The sequence below is a fragment of the Giraffa tippelskirchi genome, chromosome 13 (assembly GCF_054371585.1).
Source record: "Giraffa tippelskirchi isolate mGirTip1 chromosome 13, T2T-mGirTip1v1.2.pri, whole genome shotgun sequence".
Lineage (NCBI taxonomy): Eukaryota > Metazoa > Chordata > Mammalia > Artiodactyla > Giraffidae > Giraffa > Giraffa tippelskirchi.
In genome coordinates, this window is record NC_137287.1 from 22948071 (window position 1) to 22971495 (window position 23425).

Below are 23425 nucleotides of genomic sequence, written 5' to 3' on the forward strand. Positions count from 1 at the left end.
GCACAGTTATGTTTCTGAATGCTTCTCAATTTACATTTGCCTGTTATTGTTGTTCAGTTGCTCACTCGTGTCCTACTCTGCAGCCCCACAGACTACAGCATGCCATGCTTCCCTGTTCTTCACCATCTCCCTGAGCTTGCTCAAACTCATGTCCATTAAGTCAGTGATGCCATCGACCATCTTGTCCTCTGTCATCCCTTTCTCCTGCCTTCAGTCTTTCCCAGCATCAAGGTCTTTTCCAGTGAGTCAGCTCTTCTCATAAGGTCGCCAAAGTATTGGAGCTCCACCTTCAGCATCAGTCCTTCCAGTGCATATTCAGGGTTGATTTCCTCTAGGATTAACTGGTTGGATCTCCTTGCAGTCCAAGGGACTCTCAAGAGTCTTCTCCAACACCACAGTTCAAAAGCATCAGTTCAATGCTCAGCCTTCTTTATGGTCCAACTCTGAAATCCATACATGACTACTGCAAAAACCGTAGCTTTGATCAGACAGACCTTTATTGGCAAAGTAATGTCTCTGCTTTTTAATATGCTGTCTAGGTTGGTCATAGCTTTTCTTTCAAGGAGCAAGTGTCTTTTATTAAAAATTTCATGGCTGCAGTCATCATCTGCAGTGATTTTGGAGCCCAAGAAAATAAAGTCTGTCACTGTTTCCATTGTTTCCCCATCTATTTGTCATGAAGTGATGGGATCAGATGCCATGATCTTAGTTTTTTGAATGTTGAGTTTTAAGCAAACGTTTTCACTTTCCTCTTTCACCTTCATCAAGAGGCTCTTGAGTTCCTCTTTGCTTTCTGCCATAAGGGTGGTATCATCCACATATCTAAGGTTATTGATATTTCTCCCAGCGATCTTGCCAGTTTGCCTAGTTTTGTCATAATTAGACTAAGATTGTGGTTTTTTAAAAAAAATGAAGTATAGTTGATTTGCATTATTATATGTTTCAGGTGTACAGCTTAATGATTCACAATTTTTAAGGATTATATTTCATTTAAAGTTGTTCTAAAACATTGGCTGTATTTCCTGTGTTGTACAGTATATCATTGTAATTTATCTGTTTTATACGTAGTAGTCCAAACCTCTTAATCACCAGCTACTGTGGTGCCCCTCCCCTGCCCCTCTTCCCACTGGCAACCACTAGTTTGTTTTCTGTATCTGTAAGTCCATATCTTTTCAATAGTTTGTTGTAGTTTTAGATAAGTGATAACATAAAGTATTTGTCTGTTTGTCTGACTTATTCTACTAAGAATAATAACCTCCAAGTCCATCCATGTTGTTGTAAATGGCAAAATTTCATTCATTTTTATGACCGAGTAGTATTCCATTGTGTGTGTGTGTGTGTGTATGTATATATGTATATGTATATATAGTCTTATTTAGCAATTCATCTGTGGATAAACACTTAGGTTGCTTCCATATCTTGGCTATTGTAAGTAGTGCTGCTGTGAACATTGAGAACATGTATCATTTTGAATTAATGTTTCATTTTTCTCAGATATATACCCAGGAGTAAACCCTGGATCATATGGTAGTTCTATTTTTAGTTTTTTGAGGAACCTCCATACTATTTCCCACAGTGGCTGCACCAATAAACATACCCACTAACAGTTTACAAAGTTTCCCTTTTCTCCCCTAATCCCACTAATTTCCGCTACAGGGTTCTACACAGAAATTGCCTTGCATTTGTCTTTTAATTTTTATTCCAAATTCAGCAACCTATATTGAAAAGTGATTTTGGTGCATGGTGAGTAAGGCTCATCTGGAGTACCAGTAAGCTGATCACCAATGAAGTTGCTCAGTCATGTCCGACTCTGCGATCCCATGGACTATAGCCTACCAGGCTCCTCCATCCATGAATTTTCCAGGCAAGAGTACTGGAGTGGATTGCCATTTCCTTCTCCAGGGAATCTTCCCGACCCAGGGATCGAACCCAGGTCTCCCGCATTGCAGGCAGAGGCTTTACCATCTGAGGTAACACTAAATCCCACTGCTACTGCTGCTGCTGCTGCTGCTAAGTCGCTTCAGTCATATCCGACTCTGTGCGACCCCATAGACGGCAGCCCACCAGGCTCCACCGTCCCTGGGATTCTTCAGGCAAGAATACTGGAGTGGGTTGCCATTTCCTTCTCCAGTGCATGAAAGGGAAAAGTGAAAGTGAAGTTGCTCAGTCGGATCTGACTCTTAGCAACCCCATGGACTGCAGCCTACCAGGCTCCTCCTTCCATGGGATTTTCTAGGCAAGAGTACTGGAGTGGGGTGCCATTGCCTTCTCCACTAAATCCCACCAATCTCCACTAATTTCCACTAATCTCCACTAATTCACTAATCTCCACTAATCCACTCAGTTCAGTTCAGTTCAGTTCAGTCACTCAGTCGTGTCCGACTCTTTGCGACCCCATGAATCAAAGCACGCCAGGCCTCTCTGTCCATCACCAACTCCCAGAGTCTACCCAAACCCATGTCCATCGAGGCAGTGATGCCATCCAACCATCTCATCCTCTGTCGTCCCCTTCTCCTCCTGCCCCCAATCTTTCCCAGCACTAGGGTCTTTTCCAATGAGTCAACTCTTCGCATGAGGTGGCCAAAGTATTGGCGTTTCAGCTTCAACATCAGTCCTTCCAATGAACACCCAGGACTGATCTCCTTTAGGATGGATTGATTGGATCTCCTTGCAGTACAGGGGACTCTCAAGAGTCTTCTCCAACACCACAGTTCAAAAGCATCAATTCTGCAGCACTCAGCTTTCTTCACCGTCCAACTCTCACATCCATACATGACCATTGGAAAAACCATAGCCTTGACTAGACGGACTTTTGTTGGCAAAGTAATGTCTCTGCTTTTAAATATGCTATCTAGGTTGGCCATAACCTTCCTTCCAGGGAGTAATCGTCTTTTAATTTCATGGCTGCAATCACCATCAGCAGTGATTTTGGAGCCTAAAAAAATAAAGTCTGACACTGTTTCCACTGTTTCCCCATCTATTTCCCATGAAGTGATGGGACCAGATGCCATGATCTTAGTTTTCTGAACGTTGAGCTTTAAGCCAACTTTTTCACTCTCCTCTTTCACCTTCATCAAGAGGCTCTTTAATTCTTCTTCACTTTCTGCCATAAGGGTGGTGTCATCCGCATATCTGAGGTTATTGATATTTCTCCCGGCAATCTTGATTCCAGCTTGTGTTTCTTCCAGACCAGCGTTTCTCATGATGTACTCTGCATATAAGTTAAATAAGCAGGGTGACAATATACAGCCTTGACATACTCCTTTTCCTATTTGGAACCAGTCTGTTGTTCCATGTCCAGTTCTAACTGTTGCTTCCTGATCTGCATATAGGTTTCTCAAGAGGCAAGTCAGGTGGTCTGGTATTCCCATCTCTTTCAGAATTTTCCACAGTTTATTGTGATCCACACAGTCAAAGGCTTTGGCATAGTCAATAAAGCAGAAATAGATGTTTTTCTGGAACTCTCTTGCTTTTTCGATGATTCAGCGGATGTATAGCAATATTATTTTTGAACATAGAACTTGTGTTCGTAGCAGCATTATTCATAGTAACCAAAGGTGAAAGCAACCCAAGTGTCCACCAATCAATGAATGGATAAATAAAATGTAAAATATACATACAGTGAAATATTATTCACTTTAAAAATGAAGGAAATTATGGGGAGTTCCCTGGTGGTCTAGTGGTTAGGATTCAGTGCTTTCACTGCCCTGCCAGGGTTCAATTCCTGGTCAGGAAACTGAGATCCTTCAAGCCACGTGGCACAGTCAAAATAAAAATTCTGATACATATTCTTATACATGCTGCAATACAATTGAGAACACTATGCTAAGAGAAATAAGCCAGTCAGAAAAAGACTATATTATTTCACCTCTAAGACATATCCAGATTCATAAAGATAGAAAGTAGAATGCTATTTGTCAAGCTGTGGGGAAGAAGGTAATGAATTAATGTTTAATGAGTATAGAGTTTCAGTTTTACAGGATGAAAATAGTCCCAGATGTGAATAGCGGTGATGGTTGCAGAAAAACACGGATGAATTTAATACCACTGAACTTTAAAATGGTTAAGATAGTAATCTGTATGTTATGCATATCTTACTACAATAAAAAATTTATTTTAATATATGTAGAAAAAGGATCGGGCCACTCATTCAATATCAGTCCCCTCCCCAGGCCCTTCAAGGACAGAACTACCCAATTCATATCTATTGCACTCTGCACTTTTTTCTGATATTCTTATTCTTGCTTTTAGATGAAATCAGGGAAATAAAAGAGGAGGAAAGCGAATTATTTGAAGGCCTGACAAGCCAACAGATCTTCCTCTGGCTACAAGGTCTGTTCCTTTTTGCCTTGGTATGGACGGTGGCCGGCACCATCAACGCAGACAGCAGAAAGAAATTTGATCTGTTTTTCCGCAACCTAATCATGGGTATGGATAATAACAACCCAAGACCCAAAAGCGTCAAACTCACCAAAAACAACATCTTTCCAGAAAGAGGTAACTTGGTACCTGTTTGTTTTGTCTCCCTATAGTGGTTTGGAGCATATGTTCCAAACCCAGTCAAAATGTGAGATCCATGTAAGGCTTTTACAAAAGCCAGGAAAGATTTTGTAGGTTGCCTGAGGAGGTACACTTCTTCAGAGCTGGCCCATGTATGTACAGATGGGTGACCCTGAAGTCAGGTCTTATGAGTTAATTTAACTACTAATTGTTAACTTAGAAAAAGTCAATATGACTTTTTAAAATTATCTGTAATCTCAGCAGTATAATAGGCCCCAGGGAATAACATGAAAATACAACCACTTCTGTTTTTTTCTTGCTCCCTTCTAGTCCTGTTCCCTGTATTTACACATGTCATATCATGGTGATTATGGTTTTAACATTTCCTTTAACATTTTTCATTATAATCTAATATTGAAATGTTTATAGTTTTGCTACATACAGTATCTTCAAAATGATCGCTTTAATCATGTATTAATGTTCTATGTGTTCAGTTCAGTTGCTCAGTCGTGTTCAACTCCTTGTGACCCCATGAATCACAGCACGCCAGGCCTCCCTGTCCATCACCAACTCCTGGAGTTTACCCAAACCCATGTCCATTGAGTCAGTGACGCCATCCAGCTATCTCATCCTCTGTCGTCCCCTCCTCCTCCCACCTTCAATCTTTCCCAGCATCGGGGTCTTTTCAGATGAGTCAGATCTTCGCATGAGGTAGCCAAAGTATTGGAGTTTCAGCTTCAACATCAGTCCTTCCAATGAATACCCAGGACTGATCTCCTTTAGGATGGACTGCAGTCCCTTGCAGTCCAAGAGACTCTCAAGAGTCTTCTCCAACACCACAGTTCAAAAGCATCAATTCTTTGGTGCTCAGCTTTTTTTATAGTCCAACTCTCACATCCATACATGACCACTGGAAAAACCATAGCCTTGACTAGACAGACCTTTGTTGGCAAAGTAGTATCTCTGCTTTTTAATATGCTGTCTAGGTTGGTCATAACTTTCCTTCCAAGGAGTAAGCGTCTTTTAATTTCATGGCTGCAATCACCATCTGCAGTGATTTTGGAGCCCAGAAAAATAAAGTCAGCCACTGTTTCCACTGTTTCCCCATCTATTTCCCATGAAGTGATGGGACTGGATGCCATGATCTTAGTGTTCTGAATGTTGAGCTTTAAGCCAACTTTTTCACTCTCCTTGCTTCACTTTCATCAAGAGGCTCTTTAGTTCTTCTTCACTTTCTGCCATAAGGGGGGTGTCATCTGCATATCTGAGGTTATTGATATTTCTCCTGGAAATCTTGATTCCAGCTTGTGCTTCATCCAGCCCAGTGTTTCTCATGATGTACTCTGCATATAAGTTAAGCATTTATAAAAAGACTGAAAGATATTTGTTTTCTTTTAAGTAGCTTTTCCTTACCACCCAAATAATACAACAATTATAGAAATACGGAGAAAGAAATAGAAGAAAATTAATATCAACGATAATCTCATTATCCAGAAATAATCATTTTTTAATATTTTTCTTCCAGTTTTTCTATATTTCTATAGCAAAAGGAGGATCATACTGTATATACATTCCAAATAGTTCTACTTTTTTCTTTAATTATAAAAAAGTTATGATAGAGCCATGAAGGAACTCCCTGGGGTGGTAATGAGATTTGGTTACACAAATAGAAGTATTTGTCAAAATTCAGTGAATGAACACAAGACTTGTGCATTTTGATTGTATGCAAATTTTGTAGCAAAAGAATAAACATAAATATTGAACAGTTAATGATACACATGCTGAAGTATTTATGAAGAAGTGCATATATTTTTTTTGAAATGTGTCAAAAATTAAGATGCCTTGATGGGTAGAGAGATGAACAGAAATATTATAGAACAAGTGAAAAATTAATGGTAAAATCTATGACCTATACAAATGTTCATTATGCAGTGTTTTCAATATTTCTTTATTTTTGAAACTTTTCAGAGGTTGAATCCTGGCTCTAGTATTTACTGGTTGGGTGCCCTTGAGAAAGTTCCTTAACATCTCTCAATTTCCTCAGTTATGAAATGAGGACAACAATAGCACTAGGCATTCATGGTGCTCTTATAAGAATTAAATGTGTTAACATATATAAGACATTTATAATTAAGTATGATGCACATAAAGTGTTAAATCAATGTTGGTAACTTTTATTGCTTCCTCCTTATCATCATCTCTATTAGCTCACTCATCTACCCCCCTTTTTTATCTCATTTTGCCTTTTCATCTAAGTCTATTTTCTCTTTATGACTTTCTGTTCTTATTTCATGGAAAAATTGTCTTTTTGTACCCTATGTAGGATACCAAACACTTTGCTCAAATTTGATTATGAGTCCTGCATTAAAGAAGGTTCAGAGGTATACTTTCAAGTATAATCTCCATATTATATTCCTTTATGTAGCAGTATTTTTTTCACAGGTTCCATATGTTGTTTTCTGCTTCCCCATCATTCAAGATCAGTCTGTTCAAGCTCTGTGCCAGCAAATTGGTACATCAAGTACCCTTGACCCCATTCTTGGTCCACTTTGTGACAACACCTTTCCTTCCCTTCTGCTGCTAGACAGCTAATTATGTGCACAGCTTCCAAGTTTTCTAGGTAACTTTGCCCAACAACATCTCCTGTCTACTGTGATTCATCTCCTTCCTCCATGTCCTGTTCAACCAATGCAGTACAACAAAAACTATAATTTCCATAATGTAATGCAAACTGCTTTCTTCATATATCTTTTCTTACAACAACTACTCTACTTGAAAGTAGGTTTGGTTCTGAAAAAGCTGTTTGTAAGAGCAAAATGACACCTTACAAGTGATCAATGTGAACATATCCATGGAAAGTTAAGCTTTACTCTTGTCTCCATGGTAATCATGCATTTCTCTTCCTGCTCGTTTTCAAAACTCTTGCTACTTTTGGATATGATCAGGGTAAATGGTATTTATAACCCCCCTTAAAAACAAACCCAGATGCTGTAAACTCTCCTTTAGAGTCAGAAACAATGGGATGGCCAAGATCCAGAGACCATGTATGATCAACTAATGCCATCTGTTGGAGGCAGCCTTTTTATTTATTTCATGTGAACATTCTAAAAGAAGACATTTCTCAACAGAAGAGTGATTGTGGTTTTTCACTTTGGAAGACCTATCTCACTGAATTTAAAGCGCCGCAACTATCTTCCTTTTTCCTCATTGCAATCTGGGACCCTGCTACCCCTATCAGCTGTAGAAAGATGGCCTGGCAAGGCAAGGGTGACAAAAAAAATACGACAATTCTCCCAGAGTAGTACGTGGCAGGACAGAGGAACAGCTGCCTAATTTTCTATGTGGGATGTCACTTAGTATATCGGGAGTTGCAAGGAGGCGGGAAATTAAAAGTATACCAGTGGGCCTGTTGCAGTTCGTCATGCAGTCTCTTGAGGTAAAATTTCTCAGTCCAGCTCATTTAGTATCTAGTTAGAGGAAATTCTACCTAACTTCTTTTAGTCTTTGTGTTTTTTTTAATATTTATTTGTCTGTGCTGGGTCTTAGTTGCAGTACACTGGGTCTTGTGGCACGTGAACTCCTATTTGCAGCATGTGGGATCTAGTTCCCTGACCAGGGATCAAACTTGGGCCCCCTGCATTAGGATGCAAAGTCTTAACCATTGGACCACCAAGGAAGTCCCCTAGCTTCTTTTAGTCTTGTTTTCATTGACTTTATTCCACTCCTTTCTCTTGTGCCTTCCTAAGTATTTTAGTAGGAAATTGCCAATCTCCTAGCCAGAACCCATTGGAATCCAAAAATGTGTTTTAAGTGCCAAGTGTAAATTCTTTTTTATATAACAGCTATTGAGGTATAATCTACATATCATAAGATTCACTCATTTAAGTAAGCAATTAGTGGTTTTAGTAAATTTGCCTAGTTGTGCAACTGTTTAATCCAATTTAGAACACTGGAACATTAGAACAAATTTAAAACATTCATCGCCACAATAAGATCCTTCATTCCCATTTCCAAGGAATCTTTGTTCCCATTCTCGGTCCCAGGCAGCTGTTCATCTGCTCTCGATAGCTTTGCCATTTCTGGACGTTTAAAATTTATGGGATGGTGTTATATATGGCTTCTTGATCTGGTTTTGGTTATACTTATTACCATCTTAACAAAGCTTAAAATACCTTTCTAACCTTTTCACAGGGTTTAAAATTCTCATGGTGAGAGCTCCAGGGAGGCCTTCTCTGACCTCACGAGATGTTGTTTTCCAGGCTTTTCATGATCTAGGAGCCTTTGGGGTACATGGATCCCTCAAATGAGTGCTGAAGGAACTCTGTTAGGGAGTACACACTAAGGAAAGCCGGCATTCCTTTGGGGAATTCTCTCAAGGTTGTGTTATCATCAACTGACATTTATCTTTATTTGTCCAGAAAGTGCTAAATTTCTCTTTATTTACGCATTCATTGTGTGTCCTTTGAAAACCCACTTACTTCTCTGTTAAAGTTTATCTTATTCTCCCAAGTGAAGGACAAGAAAACAGAGGTGGGGCATGGGGTGGTAAAAGGTGATAGCATTAATTTGTCTTCCTCAATTTCTACTACTATTCTCTCATTCTGCCCCTGCACTTGCATCAGAGTTTGAGTTTAAATCACAGTGCAGAGCAAACAAAAGCCCTGATGAGAACCAAGCAGACCCCAAGTGCCTCTCTGTGTACCCACAGCTATGCTAAATGTCTGACACATATTTCTCATTCACCTTCCACGGGGATTTTTCTAAGCTTGATATAAAATCAGGCCCATTTTGCAGATATTCAAATGGTAACCTTGGCCAAGGTCACACAGCCATGAATCCACTTTTATTCAGTTGGACCTTTTCCCTTTGGCCAAAATGTTCCAAATGTTTGTTTCAAGCCACAAATTAGCTCCAGCTAATAATATCAGCAAGAGAAGGGGACAAATGCTTTTCTGAATCATGCTTTTTGTGTCTCCTTTCTTATTGTAAAAACAATTCAATTCTATTAAATAAGAATGATCAAAAAACATTTTTGTTCATACTATACTATTGTTAAATATTTCAGTTTCAAAAAAACCTTTCTCTCTCTTGTCCATCTGCTTTCATCTCTTTACATAGTTGCCATAAGGCTATATATTCTATTTTTTATTCTTCTATTTTATCTGTCATTATTTCTTGAAAGCATTTTTTGATGTTACTTAGATGTTTTAACTATCATTTTTAAGTATTTTTTTTTATAAATTTATTTATTTTAGTTGGGGGCTAATTACTTTACAATATTGTAATAGTTTTTGCCATACATTGACATGAATCAGCCATGGGTTTACATGTGTTCCCCTTCCTGGACCCCCCACCCACCTCCCTCCCCATCCCATCCCTCTGGGTCATCCCATTGCCCCGGCCCTGAGCCCTTGTCTCATTTTTAAGTATTTAATAGATAATTTATTTCAAAACTTCATTTTTTAATTTTCTATTTTACTTAAGTATTAATTGGATATATCACATTATTTTCCTTTTTGTTTAAGATAATGTGAATTCTCTTTTTACAGTCAATTCATCTCTCTTGAAGTGTATCTACTTCATTGCCCCTAGTTCTTTATTTTTAAATTGAAGTATAGTTGATTTACAATGCTTCAGGTACAGCAAAGTGATTCAGCTTTTTTCACATTTTCTGTTTTAGATTGTTGTTTTTATTGTTAAGTCACTAAGTCATGTCCAACTCCTTGAGAACCCATGGACTGTAGCCCTCCAGGCTCCACTGTCCATGGCATTTTCCAGGCAGGAATACTGTATAGGCTGCCATTTTCTTCTCCAGGGAGTCTTCCCAACCCAGGGATTGAACCTGATTCTCCTGCATTGCAGGCAGATTCTTTACTGCTGAGCCACCAGGAAAGACCATTATAGGTTATTATAAGATACTGAATATAGTTTGACATGCTAAACAGTGTGTTCTTATTGTTTATCTGTTTTAGATATAGAGATACCTGTTCATCCTAAATTCCTAATTTATCCCCCTCCCCACTTCCCTTTGGTAACCATAAGTTTGTTTTCTGTGTCTGTGTGTCTCTTTGTTTTGTAAATAGTGTAACCATTTTAATGGCTGCAAAATAGTCCATTTATCTTAGAAGACATAATTTTGACTGGTATTCTAATGTGGGGTATGTAAATTATTTTCACTTTTTGTTATCACAAATGGTGCTGTATATTCATGTATAGAGATTGTTTTTGTTGTGAATTATTTCCTTATGATAAATTCCCAGAATGGGATTTCTGACTTGAGCTAGAGAACATTTTTGTAAGCATAGTGCCAGATTGCTTTCTAAAAATATACCAGATTGACTTCTAGGTAGAGCTGCACAGTAACATAGGATAAGCTCTCCTTTAATACATAATACGATGTATTAAGCCTAAAAATTTGGTTTTTTAATTATAAGTTTAAGCCTAAACATTTCCCAGCAATAACATCAAACATAAAAGTTACAGACTGATCCTTTGAACATTGACACGTAGTGGACAGGGAGAGAAACAAAAGATCATTCATGTTGTATCGCTCAACCCACAACCCAACTGTCCTGAAAGAGATACTGGGTGGAAAGGAAGTTAGTTGACAAAATTCTGAGAGTTCTCACTGGTAATCACCAGTGTAGAAAAAAGCAGACTGCAGTGGTGACTGAGCAGCTGCAAAAAATGCCTAGGAGAAACCTTTGAGCATGAAACTTCCATAATTTGGTAAGATCTTATCAGGAGTGGGAGGAAACTACCAAGGTTTGCAGCTCCATGCTGGGTGGGGGATGTGAGCTGAATTTTTCCGGAGTGAAGCATGTTTCTAGCTGGGGTGAAAGTGGGATGCACCCATGGTTCAGGAAAATTGGCCAAATTTTAGAAAGAGACTGCAAAGCCCAGGTTTCCTGACAAAAGCAACTGAGTATTTCCTTTACTGAGCCCCTGTACCCTCAGGCTACAGAAAAGAAATCCACACACCAGTCCCTGAACTGTGACCAAAATTGGGGGGAAATAAACTCACTCCAAATAATGTTGGGGAAAATGTCAAGAAGAATTTACCTGATTATAGCAGAGCAGGAGTATCAGAAAGAGGAAGACAGAAAGACAGAGAATGAGAGTCTAAAAGAAAAACATAACTGGGGCTTCCCTGGTGGTCTAGTGGCAAAGACTCCACTCTCCCAATGCAGGGGGCCAAGGTTTGATCCCTGGTCAGGGAATGAGATCCCATATGCCACAACTAAGACTCGGCACAGCCAAATAAATAAATAAAAATAAATATATTTTTAAAAAAAGAAAAACATGACATAAGAAATATAAAATATTTGTATTACAAGAGCTTATAAATGTATAATTGATCATATAATATATTATGTAATATATAAATTTAATTTTTTAAATTAATATAAATTTAATTTTAAAATTTATAGATGAACAGCATGCTACTGGCAAAGGGGTATATTAATATATATATAGAATTGAGAGTCCAGAAATAAACTCCTCATATTTATAGTGATTTGATTTTTGACAAAGATATAAAGATAATTTTATAAGAAAAGAGTGATCCCTTCAGCACATGGTGATGGATTAAATGAATATATTCATATAAAATAATGAATTTGGCCTCTAAACTATAGTCAAAAATTAACTCAGATGAAAGATCTAAATTCAAGAGTTAAAACTATAAAAGCTTAGAAGAAAACAAAGGTGCAAATAAATGGTCATGATCTTGGACTAGGCAGCAATATCTTAGGACAACAAAAATACAAGCAACTAAAGAAAAAATAATTAAGCTGAACTTCATCAAAATTGAAAACTTTTGTGCTTCAAAGGACAACATGAAGAAAGTGAAGACACAACCTACAGAAAGGGTGAAATATTTTGCAAATCAAATATCTGATAAAAAACTTGTATCTAGAAAGTACAAAGAAGTATTATTATTCAATAATACAAAGATATAATACAATTTTAAAATAGGCAAAGTAACTGAATAAACATTTCTCCAAAGAAGATATATAAAGGGCCATATAAGCACATGACAATAACTCAACATTATTATCATTATTAGCCATCAGGAAAATGCAAATCAAAACCACAAGATACCACTTCACAACTACAATGAGGGTAATAAAAAAAATGAAGAACAAGTGTGAGAATGTGGGAAAATTGAAACCCTCACATATTATCATGGAAAAGTAAAATAGTACAGCAGCCTTGGAAAACAGCATTTGGAATTCCTCAAAAGTTAAACAAACAAACAGACAAAGTTAAAAATAGACTTACCACATGAGCAAGCCATTTCACTCACAGATATATGCCCAAGAGAAACAAAAATATATGTCCACACAAATACTTTATACACAAATGTTGATAACAGCATAATTCATAGTGGCTAAAAAGTGAAGACAATCCAAATGTCCATCAACTGATGAGTGAATAAATAAAATATAATATGTTGTTGTTGTTCAGTCGCCTAGTTGTGTCCAACTGTTTACGACCTCATGGAGTGCAGCACACCAAGCCTCCCTGTCCCTCACCATCACCCGAAGTTTTCCCAAGTTCATGTCCATTGCACTGGTGATGCCATCTAGTCATCTCGTCCTCTCACGCCCTCTTCTCCTGCCCCCAATCTTTCCCAGCATCAGGGACTTTCCCAATGAGTCAGCTGTTTGCATCAGGTGACCAAAATACTGGAGCTTCAGCTTCAGTATCAGTCCTTCCAACAAGTATTCACGGTTGCTTTCCCTTAAGATTGATTGGTTTGATCTCCTTGCTGCCCAAAGGACTTTCAGGAAGCCAGGTCCTTCCCTGACACTCTTCTTATTCCCACTCCTCATCTTGAAGTGCAAAAAAGAAAAAGACTTCCAGCAATTACAGAGGTGGTGCTTCATTGGGAAAAAGGACCATAGGAATTTTGTGTTACTTTTGTGAGGGGAGTAGGGAGTGATTTTGTATGAGTATTGTGATTGTATTTGGAAGAACGGGTGGAGTGAGAAGGTGATTCAGAATCACCACTGTGTATTGATCAGAGGCCAGAGACCAGGGGCCTTGATGCTGCCCAGCTACTTCCTTCCACACCAAGAGGATCTGGAGGGCAGCAATTCAGTTGTTCTTACCTTACACAATAGATATTGAGGGCCTACAATGTGCTTGCTTCATGTCTGGTCAGGCATTTGTTCAATAAGCACCTACTTTGTACTGTTTACTTATCACCTACTATGCACTTCCCTGGTAGCTCAGATGGTAAAAAATTTGCCTGCAGTGCAGGAGACCTGGGTTCAATACCTGGGTTGGGAAGATCCCCTAGAGAAGGAGTTGACTACCCACTCCATTATTCTTGCCTGTAGAATTCCACGGACAGAGGAGCCTGGCAGGCTACAGTTCATGGAGTCGCAACGAGTTGGACATGACTGAGCGAGTAACACTTACTGAGTTCTAGGTACTATGCTAGTTGTTGGGGATACGACAGTGAACAAAAAAGATATAATCCCCTTGCTCTCACAGAGCTCACATTCTAGTTGAGGAAGACAGACAATAAATAATTAGGCTCATAGAATAAGATAATTGGAGATATACTAAGTGCAAGGATGGAAAAACACTGGCATGTTGATGGAGACCCGGAGGAACTCTACCTGAAGTGTTCAGGGAAAGTCTCCCAGAGGAGGTGACGTCTGAGCTGAGATCTGAAAGGTAAGGAACAAGCCAGGTAGAGAGCCTGGGGAAGAGCTGCCAGGCAGAAAGAAAAGCTGATTCAAAGCCCTGAGGTGAGAGTGCATGTGGTATGTTTGAAGATCAGAAAGAAGATGCTGCAGTAAAGTAGGTGAGTAGCCTGCTTCGCACAATGTATATTAAGGGGACTTTGGAAAGTTAGCAGGAGGAACATGCAGAGCAGGTTATCTCCAGCCCACACTGAGGGAGCCCCTGAAAATGCCCAGAGATTCCATGACTTACCCAAGGTCACAAGATCACCAAGGGGCACATGTTGCCCCATAGTTTACACTTTACTACTGCTACCTGGTGCTGGACCATAGACCTCCAAACCTGGAGAGCCTGGTGTTTGAGTCTTAGGAGGCCCCAGAAACTCAACAGCTCCCTCAGTGTTGCCCAGTGGAAGGCACTGCTCTTCCTCCATGGCTTCTGGGATCAGGTTCACACAAATGTCCCCAGATGGGGGAGGCCCTGCTGGACTCCTCAGACACTCAGGTCTGTGCAGCACAAAGGCATCTCTCCAGGTCTGTGACCCCAGCTTGACCTTGAGCTGCTCCACCTCTGCAAATCCAAGTTCAGTCATCCTGACTTCTCATAAACTACCTTGTAGCCCTGTAACTCTCCAGCTCTGCTACAACTAGCTTCTGTTCCCTCCTTTCTGCTGTCTCCTTAATTACCAGTCCCTCCAGCCTACCCCTCCAGCTCGGCCCCCAAGGCCCACCTGTTCCACATTTTTCTCTCATCAGCACCTTCTCTCCCTCCTTCCCTTTTCCTCCTGCCATACAAACCTAGCAAAACCCCAACCTTGGATCAATACACCACCTCTCTTTTTTTTCCACTTATACTCCAGAGCTGTTGAACAGTACAGGAGAAAGTCAAATAAGCAGGAGGCTTAACATGACTTTCATGGTCTCCAACCTCAGCCTGGGGAATCAGAAAGACCACAGACTTTGGACTCAGATTTATTTTGGAGCACTCATCAACAAAATACTAGCAAATTGAATCCAACAATACATTAAAAGGATTATACGCCACAATCAAGTAGGATCTAACAATTTCCACAAATCAATGTGAAACACTACATCAAATTGAAGAATAAAAAGCAGATGATCATCTCAATAGATGCAGAAAAAAATGCCTCTGATAGAAATCAATATCCACTTGTGATTAAAAGCTCTTCAGAAAATGGACATACAGGGGACATGCCTCACATAATAAAAGAATATGAGACAGACCCATAGCTAACATCACATTCAATGATGAAAAGCTGAAAACATTTCCTCTAAGATCAGGAACAAGACAAAGATGCCTTCTCTTGCCACTTTTATTCAACATAGTTTTTGAAGCCCTAGTCACAGTAATCAGAAAAGAAAAATAAAAGGAATCCAGATTGGAAAAGAAGAAGTAAACAAATCCTAAAGACGTTACCAGAAAACCACTAGAGCTCATCAAAAAATTTTGTAGAGTTGCAGGAGACAAAGTTAACATACAGAACTCTGTTGCATTTCTATACACTAACAATGAAATATCAGAAAGAGAATTTAAAGAAACAATCTCACTTACCATTGCATGAAAAAGAATGAAATACCTAGGAATAAACTTAGCTAAGAAGCCAGAATACCCATACTGTGAAAGCTATAAGACACCAATGAAAAAAAGTGAAGAGAACACAAACAGATGGAAAGGTGTACCATGTTCTTGGATTGGGAAAATCAGTATTGTTAAAATACTACCCAAGGCAATCTACAGATTTATGCAATCCCTATCAAATTACCAATGAGATTTTTCACAGAACTAGAACAAATAATCCTAAATTTTATATGGAACCATAAAAGACCCAGAATTGCCAAAGCAATCCAGAGAAGGAAGAACAAAGCTGCAGGCATCATGCTCCCTGAGTTCAGACTATACCACTAAACTGCAGTAACCAAAACAGTATGGTACTGGCACAAAAACAGACATATAGATCAATGAAACAGTATGGAGAGCCCCAAAATAAACCCATGCACTTATGGTCAATTAATCTACAACAAAAGGAGGCAAGACTATACTATGACGAAAAGACAGTCTCTTCAATAAATGGTGCTGGAAAAACTGGAGAACTATGTGTAAAAGGATGAAATTGTAACATTCTCTAACACCATATACAAAAAATAAACTCAAAATTGATTAAAGACCTAAATGTAAGAGTGGATACTATAAAACTCCTAGAGGAAAACACAGGCAGAACACTCTTTAATGGGAATCGCAGCAATACTTTTTTGGATTCATCTCCTAGAATAAAGGAAACAAAAGCAAAACTAAACAAAATGGGACCTAATTAAACTTAAAAGCTTTTTGCACAGCTAAGGAAATCACAAACAAAACAAAAAGACAACCTACAGTTTAGGAGAAAGTATTTGCAAAAAAAATGCAACTGATAAGGGATTAATTTCCAAAATATGCAAACAGCTCATACAGCTTAATATCAGAAAAAAAAAAACAACCCCCCCAAAAAATGGGCAGAAGACCTAACTACACATATTTCCAAAGAAGACATACAGATGGTCAACAGACACATAAAAAGATGCTAAATATCAATTAGAGAAATTGAAATCAAAACTACAATGAGGTATCACTTCACACCAGTCAGAATGACATTCTCAAAAAGTCTACGAATAACATGCTAGAGAGGATGTGAAAGAAAAATTAACCTTCCTACACTGTTGATGGGAATGTAAATTACATTTACATGGGAATGTAAATGTAAATTGGCAGCCACTACAGAGAATAGCATGGAGGTTTCTCAAAACCCTAAAAATAGAGTTACAATATGACCCAGCAGCCCCACTCCTGGACATATTTCTGGAGAAATATAACTCAAAAACATACATGTACCCCAACAATTATGGCTGCATTATTTACGAAACAGCCAAGACATGGAAGCAACCTATTAATAAATGTTCATCGACAGATGAATAAATAAAATGTGATTTTATATATATATATGTATATCACATGTATATACAATGGAAATCTACTCAGTCAGAGGAAAGAATGAAGTGCCATTTACTGCAACATGGGTGGACCTAGAGACTATCATATTAAGTGAATTCAGACAGAGAAAGACAAATATCATATATCACTTATACGTGGAATTTTTAAAAATGATACAAATGAACTTATGTGTAAAAAAGAAATAGACTCACAGACATAGAAAACTAATTTATGGTTACCAAAGGGGAAATGGGTAAAGAGGGATAAATTGGGAGCTTGGGATTAATATACACACACTACTATAAATAAAAATAGATGAGAACAAGGACCTACTATATAGGACAGGGAACTATGTTCAATATCTCATAAAAACATACAATGAAAAAGAATCTGAAAAACTATATATTTATATGCTATATATATATTTATATACATGTGTGTATATGGTTTTATATATATGTATATAACTGAATCACTTCGCTGTACACTTGAAACTAACACAGCTTTAGTCAACGGCCATACCACCCTAAACACGCCCAGTCTCCTCTGAAACTAACACAACTTTATGAATCAACTATGCTTCAGTTTTAAAAAAGTTTTCCTCACAAGGAAAAAAATTCTAACTATGTATGATGATGGGTTTTATAAGTATAGGATCAGTTATTTTTTATTTATTTATTTTTGGCCACCCTGGGTCTTTGTTATCTTGTCTGGGTATTTCATTGCCGTGTGCCAGCTTTCTCTAGTTGTGGCAAACAGGGGCTACTCTTCACTGCAGTGCATAAGCTTCTCATTGTAGTGGCTTCTCTTGGTGCAGAGCACAGATCCTACAGTGCACGGGCTTCAGTAGTTGCGGCTCGTGGGCTCTAGAGCTCAGGCTCAGTAGTTGTGGTGCACAGGATTAGTTGCTCTGTCCTAGGTGGAATATTCCTGGACCAGGAATCGAACCAGTGTCCCTGAACTGGCAGGTGAATTCTTAACCACTGGATCCCCAGGGAAGTCCCTGGATCATTTAATATTATATGCATTATATATTAATATATACAAGCTTTATTATAATCATTTTATAATGTGATCATTTCACTATATGTAAAAATTGAATCATTATGTTTCATACCTGAAACAAATATAGTCTTTGTCAATTTATACCTCAACTGAAAAAAAAGAAACCACTTTTAGGAACCAGTATCTCCTGTAGTGAATGATGATTACCTGAAGTTCAGAAGGTCCTTCAGTTTCGCTTTAGTCTCCTAGTTTAAATAAAATTAGATTTAATGTTTTTATTTTTCAATAGTATTATATATTAAAATATATATTCTATTTTATTATGTTACATTATGTTAACATAATTCATATATATTTGTGTATATATCTATATAATATATAATATTAAATGATCCTATCCTAATAAAATTCTTTCTTTCATTTACCTATACTTCCACCTTCAATATGTTTGTATGCCTCAAGAGAGGACTGGAAGGATTGCTGTTGAAAGTAATCTCTGATTGTGAGATTTGGAGCCATTTGTTTTCTCCCTTTTTTGTTCTTTTCAATACTTCCTGTTTATAGTATATATATATTATTTATATTATAATTATTTGTATAATCAACACCTATTATTTTTATACATATAATGAAGTCATTATTCTTTAAAAGATGTTTTTCTAGCTTATACAGTTACCAATACTGATGGTCATACATTTCAGAAGCCTATGGCTGAGGTAGTTAAATATCTTAAATATGAAATGTAAACCTCTGATGTGCTAATAACTTGTTCTATTTCTTTGGGTCCAGGAAGCATCTATGATTTTTATTTCCTCAAGCAAGGTAGTGGACATTGGTACACGTGGACAGAGTATATCACCAAAGAGGAGGAAAATATCTCAGCAAATGCAAAGGTAAGAGAGAGTTAGTGGTCATAGAACCTCAGTAATGACCTGATAGTCAGCAAAGCGGAGACGTTAACATTATCTGGGTTAGTTAAAGAACTTACTTTAGAAAAAGTGGAAGAATTTACTTTAGAAAAATGTTCAAACATGAATTGGATTGAGCCTTCAAAAGCATGGACTTTAGAATCAGGGAGTCCCAGATTTCTTATTCAGTCTGCCTCAGTTTATTCAACTACACAATAGAAGAAAAAATACCTAAAGAATGGTTGCAAAGATTGAAGACATTATACATGAATTTATGGCATTCACACTGTGCTAGATCATACTGTTGCTATTCTAATTATTGTCAGTATGAACAATGCCAGGTGGTCATCAGTCCCCCTCTCAGATATCTCAGCCAAAAAGATCCTTGCCTTTTCTTTAAAATCCCCAGAGAAAGATTTCTTTAATCAGAATTCTCAGAAAAATGGATACTGATTAATAGACTTTCTGGTTAGCAGAAGATTCACTTACAACTCCTACTCATTTTCTTGTGGAAATTTTTTCCAGATGTGCACTTTCATGCCTCGACTTGAGTATCTAGTGGACAAAATTTATCTTTCTTGGGGTGATTGTAGTTTCTTCAGGCCCTAGGTAGAGTAGTAGATGGTGGATGGAAATGTGGAAATACTGAAAACAAAATCAGACACCAGACAGGACCACAGCTACTTGTGAAAAGGGTGCCATAGGCAGGAGTGAATGTGTGATGAGTTCAGGACACACATTGGAGACTGAAAAGACTGTAAAGAACCCCTCAGCACTGAGGTTCTAAACTTTCATTCTCCTTAAAAGAGCTTCATCACCTGAGCTCCAGGGGTTTGAAATCTTGCTAGATTCCTACAAATGAGTCAAATGCAGAAAATATTTTAGTTATGCTGGGGATTTTTCACTTGTCAAAAAACTGTTCTAGCCCCTGAAAATAAAAATCTATGAAATCCAACTTGCCTTAAATTCCCAGTCTTGATACTTGATTTAGCATTCAGTATCACTTACTGGCTATGTGACTTTGGCCAAGTTGGCCATCCTCCAGTCTCAATTTTTTCATCTGAAAAAGTGAGCTAATAATACAGCTGCCTCAGAGGGCTGTTGGGAAAACTGCAGGGAATAACACAGGCAAAAAATCCATAGCTCAATACCTGTTAATTGTCTTCCTTGCCACTTCAATTTCTTTGTTCTATCAGCTCCTTTTACATTGATCAAAATATTAATCAAAATAAGTCAAGCTTTGTCTAACAGTATACACATAGCCACCACATCGCGCAGTCCCTGTTGGTGCCTCTCACATTGTGGTCTAGTTTTGCTTTAGGGGCACCATTTACGTAAACCATAGTGTGGGTGGTGCTCCCTAGAGTTACACAGCACACTGGCTCCATGTTCACTAGCCTCTTCCAGTCTAGACGTATACGTAGACTTCAGCATATGATTTAGATCTTACTACCCCTTCTTCTGTGGCTACACTCCTGGCTCAGTGGTAAAGAATTTGCCTGTCAATGCAGGAGACGCAGGTTCAGTCCCTTGGTTGGGAAGATCCCCTGAAGAAAGAAACGGTAACCCACTCCAGTACTCTGGCCTGGGAAATCCCATGGGCAGAGGAGCCTCGCAGGCTAAAATCCATGGGGTCACAAAAGAACTGGACACAACTTAGTGACTAAACAACAGCAAATCCCTTCCTCTACCCATCATTGGAGGGACCAAAAGCAGCCAGATGGTTGATGATAGGGTTCAAGCTCAGAAAAGCCAATCTAAAGCAAGGTTTTCTATTCAAAGTAATAGAGATTCTAGGAATCCAAGACCAAGCCCTTAGAGCCCAGTTGGAGTCTGAATACCAGGAACAATGTTGCAATTTCCATATTGCTAAAGGGATTAATAGGAGGAACCAAGAATATGAGCCTTAGGAAAAGCAGATGAGGAATAAGCACAAGGAATGGGGGTCAAGGGTCATACCTAACCCTTCTTGGACAGGCAGTATAGATGGCATATGGAAGGTGGATCTTGCCTAGGGCAAGGCAGAAAGCTTGGATCAAAGCGAAGGTCCCAGAGGGCAGCAGCTGTAGACCCAGCCTTACTATAATTGGTGTTTATAATATGATATTTCAGTAGTTAAGAATACAATCCTTGCAATCAGACAAGTTGGAATTAAAATCTTTGCATTTCCATTTACTTGCTGTGTTAGTGAGCTCTGGATCTGTTTCCTCATCTCTATAACAGGGATAATAGACAATTATAGTCTATGTTTACATACAAGATCTCATTTAACCCTCAAAACAGCTCAGCGAACTAGATGCCATTTTTATCCCTGTTTCATAGATGAAGAAACTAGGCTGCTAAAGAGGTAAAATCTCAAATTTATAAAGATAAATAAGAGACATAGCTGAATGGATGGTAAGGGTAAAACTCAAGTCTCTTGAATACCAAGACCCACTCTCCTGGTCCCGGTATCAAGACTCACCATGTCTTTGTGGCACAGGTCTCAGAACTCATCATCCCTACCATGGAGACAGCCCGACAGTCCTTCTTCTTGAAAACCTACCTGGACCATGAGATTCCAATGCTGTTTGTAGGACCCACGGGCACAGGCAAATCAGTCATCACCAACAACTTCCTTCTTCGCCTTCCCAAAAATACTTATCTGCCCAACTGCATCAATTTCTCTGCCAGAACTTCAGCCAATCAGACGCAGGATATCATCATGTCCAAGCTGGATCGCCGGCGGAAAGGCCTTTTTGGGCCTCCCATAGGGAAGAAAGCAGTGGTATTTGTGGGTAAGGCACTGGCCTGGATCTGGACCCACCAAATTCTTCTATTTTAAGTTGCAGCAAAACAGAATCTCCCTTTGTAGGACTGCTATATATTCCTTTTACTGTGTATGGAAGATAAAATATTTCTGGTTAATATAATTCCACATTCCTTCCCTCCCCTCCTGTTTTCCTTCCTTCTTTTCTTCCATCTTTCCACCTCTTCTTCTCTCCTTCCCTCCCTTTCTTGCTTCTTTCATTTTTTGTTCCTTGTCCTTTCCTTCATTCATTTCCAAGTATTTTTAACCATGTACTGTATGCCAAATTTTCCATGTTGAGGCATGGTCCAGGCCTTTTTGCCTGAGGGAGGATCCCAGTTTCTCCTGGGATGAAGTTGAGCCCATGGATCAGGCCAAGTTACTTTGTAGGGACAGTAGTTAGGTTCAGAAGGGGATTGTAGTGTTTGCTGTCTTGTGTCTCCAGAAGCAACTCACACACTGTGATAAGCTTCTATTCCACTAAGTTCCAGATAAATATGTTATCAGTGTATGAAGAAATCTAATAGTTGCCAAATAAGTGTTTGTTAAATAAGCACATTGAATTTTTCCAGAATTTTATCTGTTTACAAAGCACCTCCTCCTTTATTTCTTTTGAGCCTCACAACCCCTTGAGTTTATTGTCCATCATGATCACTTTGTTGTTGTTGTTATTCAGTCGCTAAGTCATGTCCAACTCTTTGCGACCCCGTGGACTGCAGCAAGCCAGGCTTCCCTGTCCTCCATTATTTCCCAGAGTTTGCTCAAGTTCTTGTTCATTCATTCGATGATGCTTTCTAATCATCTCATCCTCTGCTACCCACTTCTCCTTTTGCCTTCAATCTTTCCCAGAATCAGGGTCTTTTCCAATGAGTTGGCTCTTTGCATCAGGTGGCCAAAGTATTGGAGCTTGATTTTCAGCATCAGTCTTTCCAGTGCATATTCAGGGCTGATTTCCTTTAGGACTGACTGGTTTGATTTCCTTGCAGTCCAAGGGACTCTCAAGAGTCTTCTCCAGAACCACAATTTGAAAGCATCAATTCTCCGGTGCTCAACCTTATTTATGGTCCACCTCTCACATCCATACACAACTACTGGAAAAACTATAGCTTTGACTATATGGACTTTTGTCAGCAAAAGTCAGTGTTTTTTAATACACTGTCTAGGTTTATCACAGCTTTCCTTCCAAGGAGCAAGCATCTTTTAATTTCATGGCTGCAGTCACCGTCCGCAGTGATTTTGGAGCCCAAGAAAGGAAAATCCGTCACTGCTTCTACTTTTTCCCCTTCTATTTGCCATGAAGTGATGGGGCTGGGTGCTGTGATCTTGATATTCTGAATGCTGGGTTTTAAGCGAGCTTTTTCACTTTCCTCTTTTGACCTCATCAAGAGGCTCTTGGCTCCTCGTCTCATTTTCTTCCATTAGAGTGGTATCATTTGCATATCTGAGGTTGTTGGAATTTCTCATGACAGTCTTGATTCCAGCTTGTGACTCATCCAGCTTGGCATTTCACATGATGTACTCTACATATAAGTTAAATAAA

At 38.7% G+C, this 23425-nt stretch overlaps 1 protein-coding gene across 3 annotated transcripts in view; it reads left to right on the top strand.

Annotated features, from left to right (window-relative positions):
- DNAH3 (dynein axonemal heavy chain 3) overlaps positions 1 to 23425 on the top strand; it is a 221930-nt gene that overhangs the window by 130156 nt on the left and 68349 nt on the right. For all 3 annotated transcript variants that reach the window (XR_014072618.1, XM_081554574.1, XM_081554575.1), the window contains exons 40-42: positions 4252 to 4497; positions 18979 to 19082; positions 21580 to 21874. Coding sequence is in view for 2 of the 3 variants with exons in the window: in XM_081554574.1 (XP_081410700.1) it covers positions 4252 to 4497; positions 18979 to 19082; positions 21580 to 21874 (645 nt within the window). In the remaining variant the exon portion in view is untranslated. The remainder of the gene's footprint in view (positions 1 to 4251; positions 4498 to 18978; positions 19083 to 21579; positions 21875 to 23425) is intronic.